The 26,490-nt window shown below is 35.0% G+C and overlaps 1 protein-coding gene across 3 annotated transcripts in view; it reads left to right on the top strand.

Annotated features, from left to right (window-relative positions):
- The window catches only part of NUDCD1 (NudC domain containing 1), a 138,472-nt gene that overhangs the window by 73,159 nt on the left and 38,823 nt on the right, over positions 1-26,490 (top strand). For 2 of the 3 annotated variants that reach the window (XR_010577455.2, XM_065519536.2), the window contains exons 9-10: positions 13,752-13,911; positions 16,288-16,438. Coding sequence is in view for 2 of the 3 variants with exons in the window: in XM_065519536.2 (XP_065375608.1) it covers positions 13,752-13,911; positions 16,288-16,438 (311 nt within the window). In the remaining variant the exon portion in view is untranslated. Of the gene's footprint in view, positions 1-13,751; positions 13,912-16,287; positions 18,660-26,490 lie in introns of those variants that run through there. The other variant, XM_045398597.3, reaches the window with a different exon arrangement.

Here is a 26,490-nt window from a genome sequence, read left to right as displayed (position 1 = left end):
AAGCCTTCCTGTACTTTGCTTAGAAGAGACATTATTCTACTGAACTTTAAACAAATCTGCCTTTTACTTTAGAAAGAGATACTATATCTTCCTAGGTTATTTGCGTTATTTGCTTTACAGACATCCTTGAAATAGTAGTCCAGAATATATTTCGTGCCTCTGCTTCAAAGATATGCAGAAAATGTATTTAGGATAATTGTCTCCCAACACCTTAAAGTTCAGGTATCACAGTAATGCTGACCTCATAATGAGTGTAGTTTTATTGGAGAATTTTAGTTTCTTTCAGGATTGTGAGAGTATAATGAATAATGTTGTTAATTATTGGTTGCCAGTTATTATTATCTATGATGGACTTGTTTGCAGAAGTCTTCAATTCCTTTTTTGCCTTTCATTCTCCTCTGAAAAGATGTAATTGTAGTTACAAATCTTGTATTTTTTGATTCTTAAAATTCTGTACAGTGTCAAGCCCTCAGTGCACTAGAATTCAGTTCGTTCCTTGGGATAGCAATGAAATGCTTTCTTAACTGATACTTGTTTTTTTCTTAGAATCTGTGTTCATACATACTGAGCCTTTCTCCAGGAATATACTCTTCCTAGAAGCTTTTGTTTTAGCTAGGATATTTAATTATTTTCCTTCTAGAATCTTAAAGGGCAAAGCCAATTTTTACCAGCTATCATAAATTACTATCCCACTTGGAAGAATTTTTATCAACATACAACTTTTCTTTCTTCCCCAACCTTTTCCTAGGGAGACTGCCCATCACACACTAGATGAGATGAAGTCTCTATGTTCCTGTCTGGAGGGATTGATAGATAGTTGATAATAAATACAGTTTGTTTATTATTATCATTTGCTATACATTTTGTGGATTTGGCAGTAATATAAATAGTAAACCTGACACATGAATACAGTTACCTTATTTGTGACAAGAGTGACATAGCAGTGCAGTGGGAAAAGGATGGTCTTTTCAACAAATGGCACTGCATCTGTTAGATATCTGTAAGGGAAAAAAAGTATTTTGACTTTTACATCACACCATATGCAAAAATCAGTTACACATGGGCTGCATATGAAATAATAAACTATGATAATAAACATGAAATAATAAACTAATAAAGCTTTTAGAGGGAAACACAAAGTCATCTTTGTGGCCTTGGAGTAGGCAAAGATTACTTGATTAGGACATGTAAAAACACTAACTCCAAAAAAAGAAAGTGAGCAATTGGATCAAATTTAACATCTGTTTTTCAAAAATATGTCATTATGAGAGTAAAACAGAAGCTACAGAGAGGGGAGTGAATTTGTAATACATGTATTTGACAAATGATTCATTATCTGCAAGACCCAGTGGGCCAGGTACCTGTTTTTATAAATAAAGTTTTATTAGAACTCAGTCATAGACATGTATTTATATGCTCTCTATAGCTACTTACAGACTACAACAATAGAGTTTAATAATTTTAACAAACACTATGACCTTTAAGCCTGAAATATTTACTGTCTGACCCCTTAAGTTTGCTGATTCCTTCTGTAGATAGTACTATACTGGCTTGATTACTGTAGCGTTACAGGGAGTTTCCTTTCAGATGGTATTAGTCTTGATTTTTGTTTTCCTAAATAGGTTTAATTCTTGTAAAAACTTTACAATCAGCTTTTTAATTTGCACAAAAATGTCTATGGGGCTTTTAATTGGAATTGTGTTGGATCTGCACCTCAACTTAAGGAGAATTGATACTTCAATGATAATTGAATCTTCTGATCCATAAACATTGTCTCTTCATTTATTTAGATTTTCCTTAATGTGTCCTCGCAGCCTTTTGAAGTGAAGTCATATTTAATCCCAATATTTTGTATTTTGGGATTCTAATATAATGAGTATTTTTTAAATTTCCAGTTTATTTTATGTATTATGTAGCAACAGTGTTACTTGACTTTATATTGTAACTTCAATAAATTATCTTTTTCCAGTTACTTTTTTGTAGATACTCCAAGATTTCAACGTACAGGGTAATATCTGCGAATAAAGACAGTATAACTTCTTATTTTCCAATCTGCATACCTTTTATTTCTTTTTCTTACTAGCTAGGATGTTAGATGCAATGCAGATGTCATTGGTGAGAATAGGAATTCTTGTCCTGTTCATAATCTTAGGAAGAAAGATTGAGTAGTTTATCATTAATAGGACATTAGTTCTGGAGTTGTTATTTAAGTAGGAGTCATGTTTCGTCTTAGCTTGCTGAGTTTTATTTTTTTGTCATGAAGAGGTGTTGAATTTTTAAGTGCTTAGTTATGGTGTGTCTTTAATCTCCTGTAATTTGGAATAGCAAGTTAACCAACATTTTTTAGTTTATTTTGTACCTTTTTTATAGATTATCTTTGAATTGGATTGTATATCCTCATCAGGTTCAGATGATGCATTTGTTTTGTCAGGAATACTACATAAAAGATGTTTCCCTTATAGTGTATCACATTAGGAGGAATTTGGTGTCATTTTTTTCCTACTCTTGTGGTGGAATATGTGATTATGTGGTGTCTACCAGGTTTCTATACTCTAAAGTTATCTTTCATTTTGAATTAATAAGTACTTCGTAGGAAGATCAAAGTAATCTTTTTAAAGGATTTAATAGATTATGTAATTTCTCTATTCTTGTTCTCCCTATAGTAGGCTTCCTATGTGTTACATTTAGGATAATTTTCAGTATCCTTACCATGGTCTACAAAGAGCCTTCCAAGTTTCTGCGACTCATTGTATGTGATACTTGTTTAATTGAGACTCAACACATGCACACACATCTGATGCAAAAGTTTCACAAAACAGTACTATCCTTATTGTATGAGATGTACTCTAATATTCTTCTGTGGTATTTTAATGAAATCAAATAGAAAATCCAGTTCTTGATCTTCCAACTTGATTTTGCTACCAGTATGGAGACATAGTTTAAAAGAACACTGCCATCCAGTCCTGATTATCTTATTTTTCACCATTTTTTCCTAGTTTGCTTTTCTGGATTGTGTTTTGCTTTGTGTTTTGAGACAAGTGTCACCAAGGCTGAAGTGCATGCTCACTGCAGCCTAGACCTCCCAGACTCAAGCAGTCCTCCTACTTCCAGCCTCCTGAGTAGCTGGGACCACAGGCACATCCCACCACGCCTAGCTCATTTTTGGATTTTTTGTGGATATGGAGTCTCACTGTGTTGCCCAAGCTGGTGTCAAACTCCTGAACTTTCAAGTGATCTTTCCACTTCAACCTCCCAAGTGCTGGGATAACAGGTATGAGTGACAGCATCCGGCAACTAGTTCACTTTTCTTTAGCTACACTGGCCATTATGCTGTTCCTCAAACCTACTGAAACATGCTTTTCCCCTAGAATCTTTGCATTTATTATTATCTCTGCCTGAAATGTTCTACCTTTTCTCACTGTTTCTTTTATTCCTCTTGTTCTCTTCATTTACCTCTGCTCACATTGTCTTCTGGCCCCTATTAAAACACAACCATATTATCTATCTTCTCACCTGCTTTTTTTCTCTTTTTTTCTGTATAGAACTTTCTATTTTCTTATATGTATCTGTGTATTTCTTCTATCTGGTAACATTTATATGTATCCTCCACTGGAGTAGTCAGTAAAATGTTATGATACATCATAGTTGAGACCTAATTTGATAATTTGCAAAAAAAATGAAAAATACCGGTTTTAAAAGATATTTCTAAGTAATAGTTATTGTGGCTTTTTAAAGTAGAAATTTAAGTGCATTTCCACCAATTGTATTTTATACCACTTAGCTAAGATCTGACGTCTTCCTATGCTTCAGTCTCTAGTCAAGGTAAAGAAATACTTAAGTATATAGGTAATTTAATGGGTGTTCAAACAAAAAAATGCAACCCAGGATTTTATAAGACTTCTTTTCCATATTTTTTTAGACATCAATTTTATACACAAAACACACAGAAAACTTATCTACACAGCTTAATTGACGAAACTAGACTATAAGCATATTTATAGTATGTGAGTTACCACATCTGAACTAGTGCCTACCCAGGGACGCACACTCTGGTGGTTAATAGTTGCTTTAAAATGGACTTTGTGAGAACATGCAGGTGGTGGTGAAGAACGAGTTTGGAAATACATCTGAATTTAAATTCCAGCTACCAGTTGTTAGCTTCTTGACTTAAATCTCTGAACCTCTCAAGTTTGAGTTTCCTCTTCTGTTAAATGGGATCATATTCTTAATTCTCAGGTAACGAAGATTAAATAAAGTAGTAAATACAGATCAGCTAAATACTTCATGCATAGTAAGAACACAGTAAATAATTCTAACAATTTATTCTATGTACAGAATATGAATTTGAAATTAAAGTTTCAATCTGGTATCCTAATACACACTTTATTTCTGAGTAGATAAAACATTTTTATTAATATTTTTTTAAATTTAATTTGGTATTAGAAGTGATTAAAAGTCGTCTAAATGTCTTCACTTTGACATTTAATCTTCAGAAGTCTTTAATTGCTAAGTGTTCTACAAAGAGAATAATAAGACAATGAATTGACTATTTGAAATACATGTCAAATTTTCCCTAGAGAATATTTTACTCTAATTGTAGTCTTCATTCAAAGACTACAAAGGTAATTCAAAGGTAAATATGACCTTTTCTATAGTAAATGTAAGAGAAGAAATGTGGAAGTATATTTTATTGCCCAAAGGATTTATGGAGTTCAGAGCTGTTTTCCTTTTTCATGCAGTAAGATATTTAGTTGGTATTAACAAGAAATGAATTTTCCAAATGAGTAAATTGCCTAAATAAGTTATTTTTTTCTGTTCAAATGCCAAAAATATTTGAAGCCTTCTTTTTCCCCTTGAAATCTTACTAAAATGTATTATTTGCCCAACATCTTACATAAAGCATTCTGAAGAGAAAGTAACATTTTGTTGATGGTTACATATCATCAGGATGAACATTAATTACCACACTGTGTATTTCTAGGTAATTACCATTAGAGGTATTTGAATTAAATGGGAGTCTTTACCTACTTCATTTTAAAAAATGTCTTTTGTGTTTGTTTCCACTGCTCATAAGCTATTGGCTGCTTCATCTCACCTGTGGCAGTGCATGTACCCAAAGCAACCACCGTTTTCTTTCTTGTTTGCTGTCCTGTTTTGCTCTTGGCTACCAAGTTGTAAACTCGATGGAATTTTGTTCACAGTCAGAATATATAGTTCTCTAGTGAAAAATGGGTTTTGTTTCACCTGTTCTTGACTCAGGAACCTTCTGAACATCTTGTACTTTTTTCTTCCAGGTAATGGCCCATGCTAGATAGTGGATAATGTTTTACTTCCCGTTTTATCCACTTCAAATTATGATGCAATATCTTTTTGTTCTTCATATGTTTTTTTCTTTTTCTCATATTGGTATTTTCTGTGTTTATAGGATTATACAGTAAGTATACTTTGTGCTTTTTATCACACTTCATTTTAATTCACTTAATTCACTTAGCAAAACTAGTTATTTTAGTCTCTTTACTTTTTAATCTTAACTGTACTTTGCTTTTGTTTTGGAAGAATTCCTGTTACCTAAACTTGTAGAGGTTGCAGGCAACAGAGAAAACCTTTGGTTATCTCAAGTCACAATGTGAGCGTGTATGGAGCCTATGAGGAACAGTGGAAACAATCTCTTCAGATCTCATGGATAGCTAAGGTCATTTAGGAAACAAATGCACTGGCAAGTCAGGCCTAAAGGAAATGTGAAACATTGTTTAGAAAATAGCACAAGTTCTGATGACCAGGCGATCTACTTGCCTCTTGATAATCAACTTGTTCTCTAAGTCAGTTCTGTGCCATTATGATCACATTGCCATCTTCTGCATTTGCTTCTACTGAGCATACTTCTACTTATTGATAACTCCCTTCCTTTCTACATCTTATCATGGTTTCTGCTTACTGTACTCTCTAGCTATGTCATCTGCCTGTCTTCTTAGCTTGAATTGTTTATTTTTTGGTATTTAAACTTCCTGATCAAGAGGACTTTATTGTTTTGGGTAACCACCATCCAGTATGAGAAAACGCTTCATCATAACCATTTTATAAATCAGTGGATTAAAGATGGTTAACTGTCGATTAGATACCAACCCTTGATTCTGTTAGCAGAAACCAGGGAAGTGGGTTCCTATGGTACATGGGTTGGCTACTTGTATATTTGGAACCTCTTGTAGACATTGAATTGTCACCAGTCTGTTGATTATAAGTTGAAATCCTAGGCCTTTTAGGCAAGTTAATAAATAGTGATCAAGGAAATTCCTGCTTTTGCCTAGAATGTAGAAAGTTGGAAAGATTGTCATGCCCATTGTAATAAAATAATGCTGGATTATCTATGAAATCGTAACTTTTTAAAGACTCATCAGAAAGCTGAGCTTACAGGGCAGCCAACAGCTTAAAATCTAAGGAAAAGTAAGTGCTGTCAAAGAGGGATGAGATAGGGACACTGGTTCACCTGAACATTGGAGGGAGACAGGAGGACTGCCATGTAAGTGGGTAAGAAGGATTCAGCTAACAGATTGCCAGAGACATGGTGTGACCCGTAACAGTCACCTGGCATTCACATACATAAGGGATGTTGCTCACACTTACAGGATCTTCTTTATGGACCTTGACCAGGTGCTAACAAAAAAGACTGGAACAGGGAAAGACATTAGAGAAAGCTATCTTGCTGGTTCACAATTGGATTAGAGGGGAGTGTTCTCTGCTGTGGGAAAAGTACGAAGTCTTGCCTGCACTGTTTTTTGTAAGTATCAGCAGCCTAAGCTGCTGAGGGAAGAGCATCAAATCTTAGCTTGCCAAGGGTTCAGAAGAAGACCCACTGCAGCTAGAGGAAAAGATAAAGAAAAACCTCAAAACACCATCTCTATGCCTTGAGGAGGGGCAGAAAATCATCCTGGTTATTAGAAGTCTCCTACCACTGAGGGAGGGCAGTATCACTGAAAAAGCTCAAACCCTGAAACTGAGGTCACAGAGTACTGAGGCTGAACCAGACAGCAGAGAATGCTTTTCCTTGACTCCCCTACCCACCTCCCCCTCACCATCAGGCTAGGAAGCACATCAAGCAACAAGTAACCGCAGCCTACCACTAGAGAGGGACTAAGAGCATAGACTCTCTCTGAGGTGAACATGCACAGTGAAGGCCTAAAGCTTGGGATGGAACAATACCATTGAGGAAAGTACTCAAGCAAAACTGAGTAACCTATGAATTACAGTGGAACTCAAAAAGAAAGTTAAAACATATTTTGTATTGAATGAAGATGAAACATGATGACACACGTGGAGTACAGCTAAAGCTTAGGGGGATATTTACAGCATTACATGTTACACTAGAAAAGAAAAAAGTGCCCCAATTTAGTAGTTTAAGCTTTCACATTAAGAAACTAGGAAAAGAAGAGCAAACTAAATCTAAAGCAAGCAGAAGGAAGGACACTGTAAGGATAAAAGTGGGAACTAGTGAAATTGAAAGCAGGAAATAATAGAGAAAACTAATAAACTAAAAGCTAGTCCTCTGAAAAGATCAAGATTGATAAGTCTCTAGCCAGACTGAGGAAAATGAAAACACAAAGTATCAATGTCAGGAATAGCACTTAGAATGTCAATAGAGATCCTAAAGACACTAAAGCGTAACCCATGAAGTCTTACGAACAACTGCATTTCCATGTATTTGACAATTTATATGGAACAAATTTTTTAAACCGTAAAATTACTGAAGTTCACTTAAGAAATAGTTGAGACCTAGCCGGGTGCGGTGGCTCATGCCTGTAATCCCAGGGGAGGCCGAAGTGGGTGGATCACGAGATCTGGGGTTCAAGACCAGCCTGGCCAAGATGGTGAAACCCCGTCTCTACTACAAATACAAAAATTAGCCAGACATGGTGGTGGGCACCTGTAATCCCAGCTACTCAGGAGGCTGAGGCAGAGAATTGCTTGAACCTGGGAGGCGGAGGTTGCAATGAGCTGAGATTGTGCCACTGCACTCCAGCCTGGGCGACACAGCAAGACTCCATCTCAAAAAAAAAAAAAAAAGAAAGAAAGAGGTGAGACCTTATTAGTCATATCTGTTGAAGAAGATTAAATTTATTTTTAAAAACTTTCCAACAAAGAAATCTCCAGCCCCAGATGGCTTCCCTGGTTTATTTTACCAAATGAAGAAACAATACCAATTCTCTACAAACTTCTAGAAAGTTAGAAAGGAACACTTTCCAACTTATTCTATGAGGCTAGCATTACCCTGATACCAAAGACATTAAAAGATGTGAAAACAGGAAGAAAAAAAAACTAATATCCTCCGTGAATACAGACACAAAAATTCTTAATAAATCCACCAATAAGTAAAAAGGAGAGTTACATTATGACCAGGTAGGGTTTATTCTGGGAACTCAAAGCTGATTTTGTTATTCAAATATCATCAATCAGTATAATTCACCATATCAACAGACTGAAGAAAAATATTTGATCATCCCAGTAGTTGCAGAAAAAGAATACGAAAAAAAAAAAATCGTTCGTTTATGATAAAAATGCTCTGCAAACTAGGAATTGAAAGAAACTGCCTCATCAGAAACCCAGGAGTTAACACCATACTTCATGGTGAAAGACTGAAGGCTTCTGTAACAACTGGGAACAGGCCAAGATGTCTGCTCGCAGTACTCCTGTTAAGCATCATGCTAGGAGTCCCAGGCAGGCAATGAGGCAGGAAATAGTAGTGAAAGGCATAGTTATCAAGAGATTCTGATACCACCATGAAAAAAATGAAACCAAACACCTTTTAGGCATTGTCTTAAAATAATGCTCATGTTCAGTTTCTTTATCCACTCTTAGCTTGGACTCTTTGAAAGGAAATGTAAGCTTGTTTTCCTTTTGTGGCATCTGTCCAACTTAAGAAGTAGCAAACATCTGGCAGTGGCATAATCTTTATTTTATTTAGCTGTATGAAATACTCAGTTTTGAAGTTAAAAATAGGGAAGCTAGAATTTATTAAGTGAGTTTCACATAGTCTCTTACTACATACAGAAAGAAGTAGAGAATTCAACAATTCTTGCCAGGCACCAGTGGCTCACACCTGTAATACTAGCACTTTGGGAGGCTGAGGCAGGAGGAGTGCTTGAGTTGAGTTCAGGACCAACCTGGGCAACATGGTGAGACCTCTCATTTCTACAAAAAAAAAAAAAAAAGAAAATTTAAAAATTACCTGGGCATGGTGGTGTGTGCCTATAGTCCCAGCTACTCAGGAGGCTGGGGCTGGAGGATTGCTTGAGCCCAGGAGGTCAAGGCTACTGTGAGCCATTTATGTGCCACTGGACACCAGCCTGGGTGACAGAGTGAGACCCCATCTCAAAACAAAACAAAAAAAACCACAATTCTTTACATATCTCATTTTTTAATGGGATTCTTGTGTCTCACTGTAAATTATATGTAGTTACTGCCATCAAAAAATTGACTAGTTTGTTTACTTTGGACTTTAAACTTTAAGATACTTGATTTTGAGTATATGTTAAAAATCCAAATCTTATTTGAACCATGACTTTGTCCCTTTTCAGGGGCAGATCCATTTACTGAGGAATATATGCATTATAGGAAGATACAAAATTGAAAGCAATAAGCATACATTTGTAACCACTGATAAAAATAGAGTTTATATGACAAAATGACGAGTAGAACAATGAATTCTGTATTTCTCATTTTTGAAATGGTGCACGAGTATAGAAATTTGTCTCCAATATGCTGGGATTAAGTCGGAATAACTGTATGTTATTTTTATAGCTGTTTACACATTTCTGAGACATAAAATTGTATAAGAACTGTGAGCTACAGGAATATTGCTTGAAAGCTGCTGTGCTTTCCTGTTAGTGTTACTCATCTCATTATTAAAATTTGAAATGCCATTAATATACAAAACAAAATATTTTAAGAATGCTGGAAGGGTAATAATTAACATTAATACTTATTAAGGGCTTTCCTAGACAGGTAATAATCAACGTGAACACTTATTAAGTTCTTTCTAAGTGCCAAGCTTTGAAATATATTGTTTACTCGTCATAACAATTGTGAAGTGAGTATTATTATTACCGTATTTATAAGGTGAATAAAATGGTTTAAATATCCTACCCAAAGTGATAGCTATCATCCTCAAAGAGCATATAAGTGAAATGAAGAGACAGACTCTATGGGAAAAGTATAAATAACTAGTTGCAATACATGATTTCTTTTTATTAGCATTAGGGAAAACTTCTTGGAGGAGAAGATGCCATTCACATATGGCATAACGTATATAATGGACAGGATATGCAACGGGTTAAAAAAAAAACATGAATAAAGGAATGGGGAAATAGGGGAGACAGTTTTGTAAATTGCGATCCAGTTTTCCTAAATGTTATGTTTTAAGCAAAGTAATAGTGAATATTGAAAAGTATGCTGGGGTCAGTTGTTGAAAAGCTTTCAAAATGCCATTTAAGGCAATTTGGACTTTTTTTTTTTCAAACATTGGAAAGGTATAGGGGGAAATTGTTGAGAAACCAAGATTTCTGGAAGTGAGAACTAAAAGGCACAGAGAACTATGTACTTAAAATCTAGAAGCTCTTGACCCTAATTACCTTCCGTTAGGTTAAGAACCTAATTGTGAGATTTTTGCCTTACAGAATCTTCAGCCAGTTATTCTAACTGTAAAATAGATAAGTCCCAAATCTAAAGATAGATTAGCCTTGGTGAAGATATTACAAAAGTAATCACTTTTTACATAACATTCATTAAAAAAAAATTTCTCTACAATATGGAGAAAAAAAGGCAGACTTCTAGTTCTCAAGAAGAATTAGCATTGTGAGATGAGTGGTATGTTAGGTTGCTGATGTTGCTGCAACAAATTGCTACAAGTTTAGTGGTTGAAAACAACACAGATTTATTCTCTTACGGTTTGGGAGGTCAGAAGTCCTAAAATGATTTGTAGGGACTACATTCATTCTGGAGGCTCTAGGGGAGAATCCATTTCCTTGCCTTTTCTAACTTCTGGAGGCTGCCTCCATTACTTGGCTTATGGCCCCATCCTCCATCTTCAAAACCAGCAGTATATCATCTTATAATCTCTGTGTGTCCCCTTGATTTTGTTGTTATCTCACCTTCTGTGTCTGTGGCCCTCCTCCCTCCCTAAGAACTCTTTTTAATACATTGAGCCCACCCACATATTCCAGGATAATCTCTCCATCCCAGGACCTTGAACTTAATCACATCTACAAAGTCCCTTTTGCCATAGGTAACTTATTCACAGGTTCCAAGGGGTTTAGATGTGGACATCTTTGGAGGACATTATTCAGCCTGCCACAGGTGGTATGCAAAAATATTCATCTAATATGATTAGTAATTTGATAGGAGTAACATATATGATGCTGGGGTTCTCAGAATTAAAGCAGCTCATATAGCCATGAGAGTGGGAGAATTCTGGGAGCAACTGATGGTTGAATTGAGTCTTAGAGGATAAGTGGGAATCTTATCAGGTTAAAAAATACAAGGAGTCCAAACAGAATGCCATGTCAAAGGTATGGCAAAGACAAACTGTATGAAATTGCTAGTTTCATAATTAACAACACTTGACACAATAACAACACTTGACACAATCGTCATAATGGAAATATGTGTAAAGTAAGTGGCTGCTGAAGTGAAGAAACAGATATCTAAGTCAGAGTGAGGGACTCATAATAAGGCACCTACCTTCATTCTCATCCTCTTATTTTCATGATTGATCTCCCGTCGTGGTCACCTTTCACTTGGTGGCTCAAGGTCCTCTGTTCTTTTCTCACTGCTGTCTCTTCAAGTATGGATGGACCAGAGATCATTCAGTTATATCAATCCTCGTAATATTCAGTACATTCTTTAGGCACTTGGCTGATGAAAGTAGGTGTGTTTTTGTGAAAATATTATTTTGACTTTTATTTTAGCTGTTGTTTTTCTTCTGTGAAAGCCCTTGGTTAAAAAAAAATGGACTATCAGAGTTGGGGTACAGGGAAGAGAGCTGAAGCAGTGTAAGGTCCATCAAACCTTGTAATAATAAAAGCCCAGTTAGGTAGTGGTGACTCTGAAAATAAACCTCTTCTATCCACTGATCATCAGGAGTAAGGAGAGAAAAGAAATAGTCTGTGGTCTCTGTGTGCTGGCCTTCTCCCCTTGCTTTGTAGAGAGCTAGCACTGGCTCTACTCAAAAGCCCTATTTCCCTGACGTTGCTGGGGGAGCAGAAGGTGGGTTGCTCTGACACTGTATTCTCCTGTGACCAGTAGCTTGTGTTGTCACAGCTTTACCAATAATAGGTCCTCTTGCTGGAGAGCCACTTCACAGCTTTCCCTATCGAATTCAGGTCAGGTCTCCACTTCTTACTTTTTACTCTTCATTTTACTCTTCTCCAGTATGCTCGCAAACTCGTAGAATCAATTCAGTATTTATTAAATACTGCACGTATTTTATATTTTCTACATTTGATGTGATTTTCATTGATATTCTGTTTCATATTTTCAACTCTGATAATAACATTTCTCATAAAGAAGACTATCCTTACAACATATCTTCATTTAGAAAAAGTATTTCTATAAATGAAATTCAGTAAGTTTCAATTTGATAATTTTGTATTAAAATGAATTTCTGTAGGCATCAATATTGCAATAACAATTATTGATGTGTTACAATAACAAATGTTGACATTATTGACATATTGACATTGATACCTTAATTAAGCAATATGTTAAAGTAAATAATTTATAAACAGATGTGAGTGTGAATTCCAGCATTGTGATATTTCTCTTTAGCCTAGGACAAGTTACTCAAGCTCTCCAAGCCTGTTCTTTTCATCCTTTAAATGAAGATAATAATAACCTTGTGTGTTGTTGAGAAGATTAATATTTATAAAATGCCTGGCATGTAGAGTGTGCTCATAAATTCTGGTAGTGTCATTATTCCTAGTGATTATTACAAGTAAGCATTAGTAAACTTCATGTGTATATTCTATGGTTTAAAAATAGTCTGCTTATAAAATTGGTGCTTTATATCAGCAGTCCCCAACCTTTTTGGCACCAGGGACCAGTTTTGTGGAAGACAATTTTTCCATGGGCCTATGGGAGCTTGGTGGATGGTTTCAAGATGAAACTGTTCCACCTCAGATCATCAGGTATTAGTTAGATTCTCATAGGGAGCACACAGCCTAGATCCCTTGCATGTGCATTTCACAGTAGTGTTCGCGCTGCTATGAGAATCTAATTTTGCTGCTGATCTGACAGGAGGTGGGGCTCAGGCTGTAATGCTCCCTTTCCTGCTGCTCATCTCCTGCTGTGTGGCCCAGTTCCTAAAAGGCCACTGACTGGTACCAGTCTGCGGCTCAGTGACTGGGGACCCCTGCTTTATATCATGTTTTAAACCATTTACTAACAGGTAAGAGGTAGTATATCGCATGGTGATTAAGAACATATTAGACTCTGAATCCAAATTTCAGCTCTATGACTTATTGCCAGGCTGATCATCGACAAGTTACCTAAATGCCTTGTGCATCACTTTCCTCAGCTTTAAAATGAACGTAACAGTAGCAAATTTATCTCAGGGATATTATGAGGAGTCAATCAGATTAAGCATATAAAAAGTATGAAACAGTTGCTGACACTTAATGCTGGCTGTCAGCCTCTGCCATTGTTATTGTTGTATTATTATTGTGTTGTTGGGTAAAAAAATTTTTTTTTAAATCACTTTTTAGGTGAATCTTGGAAGCAACCAGTACCTTTTCTCTGTCATAGTGGATCCTAAAGAAATGCCCTGCTTCTGTTTACGCCATGATGTTGATGCCCTACTCTGGCAACCACACTCCAGCAAACAAGATGATATGTGGGAGCACATCGCAACTTTCAATGCTTTAGGTATAAAGCAAACTCTTTGACATTTTCCATGAAATCAGAACTATAGTCATCATTCATTTAAAGTTCATTCCTTTTTTTTTCTTTTTAATTTGAGCTGTCCTGATTACATTTAGATTGATTTGTGCTATGATTTGTTTTCTTGTACTAGCGGATGAGTGTTAGCACTGTTGGAACATTTAGACTAATCTGTTTTTATGCTTATACAGAAGATCAAGACAATAGAAATGAAAGTGGTTATCTAACCATTTGAATTATTCTAATAAGTCATTTGCTTTTTCTAATTCTGTAAACCATATAATACTGGAGTCTGAACAAGGAGCTTGATAATACCCTACATGGAACTTGTATTCAAGTTTCTTCAGAGTAATCTTCAAAAACATCATAGAATTCCCCTAAGGTATAATGCACATTAGGAGACATCTTTTGTCAAAATTAAGACAAAAGAGAGCCATTATAATGAAAACACTTATGGAAAGCGGTGATAAGCAGAAATTAAATTTATTTGGTAGGATAAAAGGAAAAAAATCAGCTTTAAAATTAGGGCTTGAAAATGTTTAAACTACTTAATTGTAGATGTATGCAATCATTGATTTTTTTGTCAAAATGCATTAGTATTGTGTGACAGAAATTTTTTATGTGAATTAGCCACAGTTATTGCTTTATTGAAAGGTTATTTTAAACTGGCAGCAAGAAGTGAAAGTATGTATTTTGATGGCTATATATGCACAACCCTAATAGTAGAAGAAATTTATTAATTATCCCTTGTAGTTAATAATACAGGCTGCTAAACTGGTTCAGACACCAAATGGATTTTTATGACCTGAAGTACAAAGTTTGGTTGACTAATTTAACCATATAATTTTTAGCCTCCCTACTATAATGCTATTTTTTAATTATCTATACTTTAGTCAGAAGAAAGCTCTATCATATTATCTTTAGATGCTCAGATCTTCTATTTGTATCCCCAGATCCCCTATTATAGAGGAAGTCTATGCTTAATTCTAAGTTAAATCAACGTTACATTAGATATGTACTCATGAAATATATACATTATTCTGTCAAGGTTAGCCTGGATAGCAACTTTAAACTATTTAAATAGGTATCTAAATCTTCACTTTTCCCACTTCAAACCCTGCTTAATTAAAAACAATATTGATCTGCATGTGCTCAGTAACTCCTTTGCTTATTCATTGTTTGATGAGATCTCAATTTTAATTAGTGTTTTTTTTTTTTTGCTTATTCATTGTTTGATGAGATCTCAATTTTAATTAGTGTTTTTGTTTTTTTTTTTTTTTTTGAGACGGAGTCTTGCTCTGTCGCCCAGGCTGGAGTGCAGTGGCGCGATCTGCGCTCACTGCAAGCTTCGCCGCCGGGTTCACGCCATTCTCCTGCCTCATCCTCCCGAGTAGCTGGGACTAGAGGTGCGTGCCACCACGCCCGGCTAATTATTTTTTGTATTTTTAGTAGAGACAGGGTTTCACCATGTTAGCCAGGATGGTCTTGATCTCCTGACCTCATGATCCGCCCACCTCGGCCTCCCAAAGTGCTGGAATTACAGGCGTGAGCCACTGCGCCCGGTGTATATTTTTATTTTACATGATCTTAAATACCTAACATGTACTAACCATGTCACAATCTGAAAATCATAATTTATATTTCGGAACATAAATGTTGTTTTAATCCAAAAAGATACTTTTTAAATGTGTACATGAATTAAGATAAGATTAAGGATTTTTTCAGTTTAGAGACTTGAAATTATTTTTTAGGTTATAGTAGTCAACATTCTACTTCTGGGGGCTGAAAGTACAACAAAATCCGGTTACAGTGTTGGTATTGTTGTGTAAAAATATCACTAACATTTTAGGGATAATAAGAGAATGCATCACAAATACTAGTACATTCAGGGATACATTATGAACAGAAACCTAAAATAACTTTATGATGGTATCCTATACACATTTTCCAATTTATTTAAGAGGAAAAAAATGATTCTGTGATGCCATATCTGTAATTCATGAAGCTAAATATTAAATTGGCACTTAAAGATATTTGTCATGTAGTTAGTGTTTTAGATTTTAGAATTTTAGTGTTCGAATTATTCATGGAAATTAAATGAAACTATATTATGCTTTTCTTGAAGAGAGAAAGCCGTATCTGTTTTGTTCCTTAAGAATTAAAGTTGTATTTTTGTACCAGTTGGGAGAGACTGATTGTGGCTAATCATTAATGATTCAGAATTATATACCTTACGGTATATATTTTACTTGGGCATTTTAATTTGTAATAAACATTGCAAAATATTAAATGTTAAATCATGATTTTTCCCCTTCTGTTTAATATATAGTTTTTCTTTTGTTTGTCTCATATTCTTGGCAGGCTATGTCCAAGCATCAAAGAGAGACAAAAAATTTTTTGCCTGTGCTCCAAATTACTCCTATGCAGCCCTTTGTGAGTGCCTTCGTCGAGTATTCATCTATCGTCAGCCTGCTCCCATGTCCACTGTACTTTACAACAGAAAGGAAGGCAGGCAAGTAGGACAGGTTGCTAAGCAGCAAGTAGCAAGCCTGGAAACCAATGATCCTATTTTAGGATTTCAGGCAACAAATGAGAGATTATTTGTTCTTACTACCAGAAACCTCTTTTTAATAAAAGTCAATACAGAGAATTAATTATTCTAACATATTGGCTTCTTTGTACTGGAAAAGTTTTCAGTGGTACCTGGAGGTCTGGACAATATACTATAACCTCTTAAGTTTTAATGTGCTAAATATATCTTGTATGATTTTTTATTTTTTAAATAACATTGGAAATATATTCAAGAGATTATGATTCTCTAAAGCTATGGAATGAAACTGCAGATTTAGAGAACATTGGTTTCTGTAAAAAAAAGATAGTACTAGCAAGTATACTTTTTAAAATAGGCTAGAATCTCATGTTTTATATGAAAGATGTACAATTCAGTGTTTAAAAATAAAAATATTTATTGTGTACTCTGTTCATTGATAAGTTGCTATAATCTATACCTATAAAATGTACAGGATAATAGTTAAATGTTGAGTATTGTACATATGTATTTAAATGGATTGAATAACTGAGTCTACATGGAGGGAGAAATGTTAGAGGACAGCAGGCCTAATATTTTTTAAGTTTACTGAGAGACTTCAATTATTATTTTCAAATTAAGTGCAGCTTTATGTAACTTTCAGCCAGTTGCTCTGCCACAGACATAGACAGAGAGAGATAAGATTTCACATTATCCATCACTGCGAAACAAGCCACACCAAAACTCAGTGGTTTAAAACAAGGACATTTATTATTTTTCACAATTCAGTGAGTTGGCTGTCTCTGCTCTACAGGGCCTCTCAGCCTCCAGTAGGCTAGACGGGTGTTCTTTCCATAGTAGAGAAAACATCCTAAGAGAGCAAGCTCCAATATGCAAGAGCTTATCGATCCTGTACATCTATCATGTTTACTAATGTTCCATTGGACAAAGCAAATCACATGGCCAAGTCTAGAATCAGTATGAGAGGACTACACAAGCTGGCAGATAGCAGGTGGTATGATTCATTGAGGGCCACTGATGGAACAGTCTACCACACAAGGACAAATTATAATTTATCCTTGTAGCTCTCTTTATTTTTCTAACAATTTAAACAAAATAATCCTGTTTATATGTTACACTTTTTTGCCACAAATTTTGTTTTTTCAAACTTATCTTTCCAGGTTTGTTTTAGTATATATGTACCTGGAAAGTTTTATTACTTTTTATAACATTTCAAGATATGTATCTTATATAAACCTCAAGTTGGATTTTATATTTTAATAAGGAAGTTAAGACCTTAATTTAAGAGGCAGAAGATTAAGATAAGAAATATAAGATAGAAAATATTTTTGCTAACATATCTTTTGCCTGTCTGGGCAAGTATTTGACTCAACTAAATTTTAATGAATGAATGTTTGAGAGACAGAGAGGAGGAAAAGAGATGAGGATTACATACATGTTCTAAACCCTTTGTCAGAATGCAGTTTCCTAGAGAGTATTGGGGTGCTAGGTAAAAAGTTAGGAAAGGTCCTGAGAACTGGTATTGACAATTGGAGTCCTAATAGGAAAGAGAGACTAGGTACCAAACGTCATGAGATCATAGACATAGAAAACTGTATAGTAACCAAAAACCAAACAGTAATATTTCCAGAACTTTTTAGTATTGTTGTAAAACTTCATGAAACAAAAGACCATTTAAATAGTGAATTATTAAAAATCTTTATTATGGGAAAGTAGACCTACATTTTCGCTAAAATTTTCCCCAAAGATAATAAATATCTTCTTAGGGAATGTAAGAAAAATGTATAATAAAAATGTGGTGCTTAATTAACCATGACTATGTATATATTGCAAATATTAGTAATCAGTATTCTTTGTGCATGTGATTTTTTTGCATGATTAATGTTGAATTGAAAGCTCTCAGGATAATTAATCCTAAATGTTGTTGCATGTTGACGTATTTTAAAAGATGAATAGGCCTAGAGCAGTGATTTCAAGCTATTTTCTTGAAATGCTTCAGGGATTCCATAAACATTTAACTCAGCTTAAACAATGTTCTAAGATACATATACTTAGAACATTGAGGTATATACTACAAGTGCTAAGAATGTAGTATCTTGTATTTTTGTTGATTTTTATCATGTTATAAATAGGAATTTATAAAATGTGTATGATAGTAATAAAGTAGTATTTTATGTGTTTTGCATATAAGAGTCATTTAACAATATTTGCTCTTTTAACACATTTAAGCATCAACTATGTACCTTAGCATGATTTTTTCAGTATTAAGGATAATGTATACTAAGGATAAGGAGACAATTTACATTCTAATTATTTTCAGGTAAAATTTCTTTTTAGGGGAAAAAAGAGGAGAGGGTAGCATAGAGTGGTTGCTTTCCTGCTAAGGAAGTCTGACCAAAGCTGGAACTTTGGAGACTACCCACAAGAGTCAGGTAGAGTAGTTGCCAATGGGAAGAGTTAGAAAAAAGAATCAAAGTGTCAAGAAATTAGGAATGGTTAACAGTGTTAAAACAAAAATACTCTTAAAGTACATTCATCACATTTCTACATAAAAGGGAAATGACTGTACAGAACAAGTTAAACCATCATTACACAGGAATTTCAGACATTTTGTGTTATTAACTACAGAAAAGAACAAATGGTAAGTTTATGTATGGCAAGTCATATAAGAAGGCAAAACTTTTACTCATCACTTATTATTACTGGAAGAATATTCTAGTTACTTCTTAGTAGTAAATGTGTCTTACTGAACAGGTAATAATAGGTGAGCTGGTAAAAAAAAAAAAAAAAAAAAAGGCCTAATGATGGAAGTATAGAAGTAATAAAGCAAAGAGAAGGAAGGCCTTCTAGAATTGGTAAGAAAGAATAAATGCACAAAAAGAGCCAAAGTAAAAGGTACCCAACCGGATATCAAGATATATCATGAAGCAGTAAAAAGAGGTGGCATCATTGCATTAGTAAACAAAATAGACAAACATTTAATCATCCTATACTTACAAGAAGAAAATATCTATATTCTCAAGGTTGAGAAGGCTTCTTAAGATCCAGAAGGCAAAAATATAAGAGAAAGGATCGATGAATTTGATCATTACAAAATGTGAAATTTCTTTATGACCTACTTTTGGTAAAAGATAAAGCAACAGACTGAGAAAAGATATGTGACTCATGCATAATACATGAATATTAAAATCTAGAACAAAGAACTATCATTTAATAAAAAAGCAAACAAATTATACAAAAGGAAAGCAGACAAAAGATATGAACAGTTAATTCACAGAAAAGAAAATAAAGATGGTCAGTAAAGCTACAGTAATCAAGACAATGTGGTATTGGCACCAATTCTGACAAATAGATCCATAGATCAGAATAAAGAGTCCAGTTAGAGACTCAGACACATATGGTCAGTTAATTTTAGTCAGAGATATTTCAATGAAGAGGTAATACAAAATGCAGAGATAATTTGATGGAGAAAAGATATCTTTTCAACAAATGGCGCAAAAACAGTTGAGTATTCATTTTTGCCTTTATGATAGCTTAAATAGTGGCCACCCAAAGATATCCAGTTTCAATCCCTGGAACAAAAAAATAGAACCTTATGAAGACAATGAGTCTTTGCAGAAGTGATTATAATGAGGATCTTTACATGGAAAAATTTTCCTGAATTATCTGGGGTGGACCCTAAATCTAATTGCAGTGTCCCTTATAAGAGAGAGGCAGAGTGCAGTTACAAGCACAAAGAGGAGAAGCAGCTTATGTGAAGATGGAGTTTAAAAGGCCACAAGCCGAGGAATGCTAGAGCATTCTGGCAGCCACTGGAAGCTGGAAGAAGCAAGAAATAGGTTCTCCCTCAGAGCCTCTGGATGGGGAATGGCCCTGCTGACACCTTGAATTTGGTCTTCTGGCCTCAGAACTGTGACAGAATGCATTACCACCAAATTTGTGGTAATTTCATTACAGCAGCTGTAGGAAACTAACACAGCCTTGTATCAGAATTTACTTAAAATGGATCATGGACCTAAATGTAAAACCTGAAACTGTGAAACTTCTAGCAGATAACATAAAGGAAACATTTTGTAAGGCTGGGTTAGGCAAAGATTTCTTGCATGTGACACCAAAAGAGAAAACTGATAAATCATACTTCATCAAAATTAAGAAATTATGTTCTTAGAAAGGCAGTGTTGTGACAATGAAAAGCCACAGACTTGGAGAAAACATTTATAAATCACTATTTGATAAAGGACTAGTATCCAGAATGTATAAAGAACCCTCAGAACTCAATAATATAATAATCAAATACATAAATTTTTTTTGGGCCAAAATATTGAACAGATACATCATACAAGATGAATGGCAAGTAAGCATGTGAAAAGGCACTCAACGTTATTAGTTACTGGGAATGTGCGGATTTAAAGCACAATGTGATATCACTACATAGCTATTGAAATCCTTTAATTGAAGACTGACCATACCAGATGTTGGCAAACATATGGAACAAATGGAGCTCTCAAACACTGCTGTTTGGAATGTAAAATGGTAGAATCACTTTTGAAAAGAGTTTAGTGGTTTTCTAAAATGTTAAACATGCATCTTCCATGTGACCCAGCCATTCCACTTACCCGTTCTTTTACCTAAGAAAAGTGGAAGTATATGTCTATTCAAAGATTTGAACAGAGCAACAGCATTCATAGCAGTCAAACCTCAGAATAAATCAAATATCGGTCAACAGATGAAGGGCTAAATACATTGTGCTATGTCCATGCAATGGATTATTACTCAGCAATAAAAAGTATTAATATACCCAACATAGATGAATTGCAAAGTAATTATGCTGAGTGAAGCCAAAGTACATACTGTATGCTTCAACTCAAAATTCTAGAAAGTGCAAACACATAGAAAATAGGTTAGTGATTGCCTGAGTGGGAGAGATTTGAAAGATTATAAATGGGCAGAGAAACATTTTAGGTAAAGAGAGATCTTCATTATGTTAATTATCATAGTTCGTGAGTGTATACACAAGTTAAATTTTATTAAAAAGTATACCTTAAGCATTCTGTTTTGCACATCAGCTCCTCAATAATGCTTTTTAAATTTTTTTAAAGATTATTGAATCTTACCAAAATTTTCTTATTGATTTAATTTCTGCTTTTTAATTTTTTTTCTTGTACTGCAATGGCATTTTAGTGCGTGTTTCCTATATTACGAGGATCAGCATCCCTTCCCTTTTATCTTGGAAGTATATCCATTCCCCTTATTTTGGAAGTATACTGTAATTTCTTTCTAAGCCCATATATTTGTGTGTTACTGACTCCGTCCTTGGCATCGTGTATAGAGAACATTATTAAGGCTAAACCAATCAGTACTTTTGAGAATGCAGAATCCCTGGTCACGGTGACTGGTTCATAAATGGGCACTTGACCCATTTAGAAACAGTGATTCACAGTGAGAATTTGCAGTGATTTCTGGGACAAAGCCTTACCACTGGATGTAAGAATAAAAGGATATAAACAAAACCACATTTGTCACTGCAATAAGGTGAGAACTTCTCAAAATAGGGAGCCAGCAAAGGATGGCACTAAGAGACTGAGAAAATGGACCTTGATAATGTCATCTAGTCCTACCAAGCAATTCTTAAAACTAGCTGTTCTTAGAATTTTGGATAATGGGAATCATTAAGTTTTCTTTTTCCCTAAGTCAGTTTAGGTCAGATTTTCTGTTACTTGTACTCAGAAGAGGCCTGATTCCATGATGGAAAATTCGTTTAATGTATGACTATACTCTTCACATTGAGACTTTATTCTAGATTTTTATATCATAGTCTATGGATGAGAATTACTGATATTTTAATCCACATAGGGGTTCAATAGATACGTTACAAACGATTTTTAAATGGGGGAATTTTTTTCGCTTTAAAATAGTTTAGCAACTCCTCAAAAATGTATATTAATGAAAGGAAATTAGAATCTGTTTCTTTGGTACCAGGGAGGGAAGATAAAATTAAATGTATGCGATCTTTCAATCCTGAAGCTGTGTTTTCTGACTTCAGTATTTTCCATGCACCCAGTCTACAAATTTTTTACTCCAAACAGGAAAAAAAGTCTGTAACATATTACATTTTTAAGCCATTTAAATTTTTTCTACTTCTTCAACTGACGTTTTTTTAAGTGTTTGAGATTCACTTTTAATGCTTGCCAAAATATCCAGTATGAATCTCTTAATGTAGGAAAAAATGATATCAGGTGAATATTGAAGAAGATTAAACATACTCTTGACATTGGAATATTGTTCTCGTATCTGCCGTCTGTTTTTCACAAAGAAAATGTAGTTTGACCTACAAAATTAGTACAGTCACTGAAATTTATGGAATGAAGAACTCTCAAAACTATTCTAAAGTCCTTTACTAAGTAGTAAATAAACATTCTGTGTTTTTTTATCTGCAAATATACGCTTACTTAGAGGAAAAAGAGAAGGATGAAGATTATCTTAGTGGAGGCAGAAGGTAATATAAGCATAAAGCATACCCCTACATAGGTTGATATAATAGGAAGTTAACTAGTGGTACCTCAGGAACCCAGCTGAAATCAGGTGTGAGGAAAAATAACTAAAATTTCAGACAGTATGGAAAGCTGCTTTGTAAGAGTCTGGCAGTTTTTCGAAAGGTTGACAGTTAACAATATAACCCAGCAATTCCTCACCTAGGTATATACCTAAGAGTAATAAAAACCTGTATACACATGTTTATAGTAACATTATTCATAGTAACCAAAAAGTATAAACAACCCAAACAGCCATCAACTGACCAATGAATAAATAAAATGTGGCATATCTGTACAGTGGAATATTATATAGCAATAAATGAATGAAGTACTGACACATACTACAACATGGATAAACCTTGAGAACATTATGCTAAGTGAAAGAAGCCAATCATAATAGGCTACAGATGGTAGGATTCCATTTATATGAAAAGGCAGATCTCGCTGGGCATGGTGGCTCACACCTATAATCCTAGCACTTGGGTAGGCTGAGGAGGGCAGATTAGAGACCAGCCTGGGCAGCATGGCAAAAACCCCACTTCTACCACAAAAATAACAAATATTAGCCAGGTATGGTGGCACATAACTGATGTGGTAGGATCACCTGACCCCAGGATGTCGAGGCTGAAGTGAGCTGTGATTGCACCACTGCACTCCAGCCTGGGTATCAAAGTGAGACGCTGTCTTAAAAAAAACAAAACAAAACAAAACAAAAAAAAAACAGATCTGTAGAGACAAAGTAGATTAGTGTTTGCCAAAGGCTTAGGGGCTACAGTGGGGGAGGAATGGAAAGTGACTGCTAATGGGTATAGGGCTTATTTTGGGAGTGACAAAAATTGATTGTGGTGATGACTGCACAACTCTGGTTATATTAAAAACCCTTGGATTATATACTTCAGTAGGTAAGTTGTTTAGCTTGTGGATTCTGTTTCAAGGAAGCCGTGTGGAAACAACAAAAGCATGAGATAAGAGCTAAAATAAAAAGATTGAGGTCATCTTCCATGCTAAATATGAATGGGTTTCTAAAAATGTATTAGTATTTTTGCCTTCAACTTTGTTGAAACATCATATTTTTAAAGAAATTTGAATTTTATGGTAGGGAAATTATCCCTACAGTTTTATTAGGGAAACCAGATAAAGTGGTGATTCCCTCTCTTGCCAAAAACTCTCAGAGGAAATACTTTTCCTATAATATTAGGAGGAGTTATTTGGACAAAACATTTTCTTGATTTTTGTTTTTATTATTCTGATATTTACGTGTCATTTAAGACTATGTGAGTCTGTAGGAAATGATTTTAAGCTATCAGCATTTTTGTTCTTGATAACATGCACAGTCTATGAAAACCACAGAAAACACTCTACATATCTTGTTTAGGAGTGCATTCAACAAAATTGCAGTGATCCTAGAAAAATGTATCTACTGACTTCAGGACCCCTATGAGACATGTGCCATCTAAGGGGTTTTAGTGTTGGAGTACATTTTGATATTTAAAGTTTTTCTGAACATGTTATAGTTTAAATTAGCACCTCTGAGTTTATCATTTATACATGTTCCATAATGAATAATTTAAACCAATAATAAGAATTACGAGTGCTTAAATGTCCACAGTCTAGTTGAAAATCATTGCAGTGGGCCCGGGAGAAATATCACAAATTATACTTAAGGATATGAGGCCTATTAGGGCATTGGAACAGGGGGAAAGCATTAGTGAGAATGCATGTACTCGAGTTTCTCATGATCTAGAACTTACAATTTTCTTTGTCATTCTCTTCTTTGCTCCCTCTCTCTTCCTCCCCTTCATCCTTTGTACTCTCGTCTCTCCCCCTCCTCCTTTTTCTCTCTCTTCTCCACTTATCGCTGGCAGCTACTGCCTTGGCAGAGTTTTCCCCGTTCCTTAACCCGGACACTCATCTGCCATATACCTACCAGGAAAGATCTACGATACCATCACTAACAGAAAAATAGTGTAACGAGAATGCATTTGACTGCTGGTATCTTCAGATCACCTCTTTACTACATAAAGGGCAAAATATACCTGTTTATACTTGTGTTAGCATAGAGAATTGTTAGCAGGGAGAATTCTTTGTTACCAACATCACATGGCAAAACGACTGTAAAAAACTAATACTCCTGTAACTGAGGGTGAAGGTCTTAGATAATGAGAGATGCTTGACAGGTGAGCAGAATATGGGGAAGCAGTTTGAAAGAGGAGATTGGGCATCAAAAGGGCCAGATCTCATAGTTACCTAGTCGGCTTTATTACCAATATTACAGTATGTGTGGGAGGAAACTGTATTCAGATTATTCTTGTGCATAATTATGGATGTATTATACATATACATATGTGTATATACATCCATAATTATGCACATAATATATGTGTATGTGTGTGCATATATATGTATATACATTCATAATTATGCGCAACAAAAATCTGCAGTTCAGACCTCCTGGGCTCCTTGTATATGTAACTATATAACTATAGTTATATATCACTCTAACTATATATATAGAGATATACACACACGTGTATATATATAATCTGGAACTGAGTCATGTTGAGTATTATAGCTATTATTTGTGGAAAAATAACCAAAATTTCTTCAAAGACAGTGGCTGTTCTTGATTACATATTTCTTTTTTTAGCTGAAGAATTGCTTTGTTAGATTTCAGTAGGCACATTTTACACATCTTGAAGAGAAAAAAAGACTTCAGATTTTGTAAACAGGAAAAGCAGAATGTTACATGGTCAAAGGAGAGAGCTCAAAGTGTTTTAAGCTCCTTGTATAAAACACATCAGAAAGTAAAATAATAAAATACAGGCAGTGCTTCCTTGTATTGCATTTCACAGGTATTGCATTTTTTGCAAATTGAAGGTTTGTGGCAACCTTGTGTCAAGCAAGTCCTTTGGAACCATTTTTTCAATAGCATGTACTCACTTTGTGTCTCTATGTCATATTTTGGTAATTCTCATGATATTTCAAACTTCATTATATGTTATAGTGACTAGTGATTGGTGATCTTTGATGTTTCTTTTTTTTTTTTTTTTTTTTTTTTTGACGCGTAGTTTCACTCTTGTTGCCCAGGCTGGAGTGCAATTGCACGATCTTGGCTCACTCCTACCTCTGCCTCCTGGGTTCAAGCAATTCTCCTGCCTCAGCCTCCCGAGTAGCAGGATTACAGGCATGCGACACCACACCTGGCTACTTTTGTGTTTTTAGTAGAGACGGAGTTTCTCCATTTTGGTCAGGCTGGTCTTGAACTCCTGACCTCAGATGATCCACCCACCTCGGCCTCGCAAAGTGCTGGGATTATAGGCATGAGCCACCACACCCAGCCCAGTCTTTGATGTTTCTATTCTAATTGTTTTGGGACATCATGAACTGCACCCATATGAGACAGTGAATTTAAGCTATAAAGGCTGTGTATGTTCCGACTGCTCCACCAACTGGCCCTTCTCCATGATCACTCTTTCTTTCTTT

Source organism: Macaca fascicularis, chromosome 8 (assembly GCF_037993035.2).
Source record: "Macaca fascicularis isolate 582-1 chromosome 8, T2T-MFA8v1.1".
NCBI classification, from domain to species: Eukaryota; Metazoa; Chordata; class Mammalia; order Primates; family Cercopithecidae; genus Macaca; species Macaca fascicularis.
The sequence above is the reverse complement of the archived record's forward strand: the minus strand, read 5'-3'. Positions and strand labels throughout refer to the sequence as shown.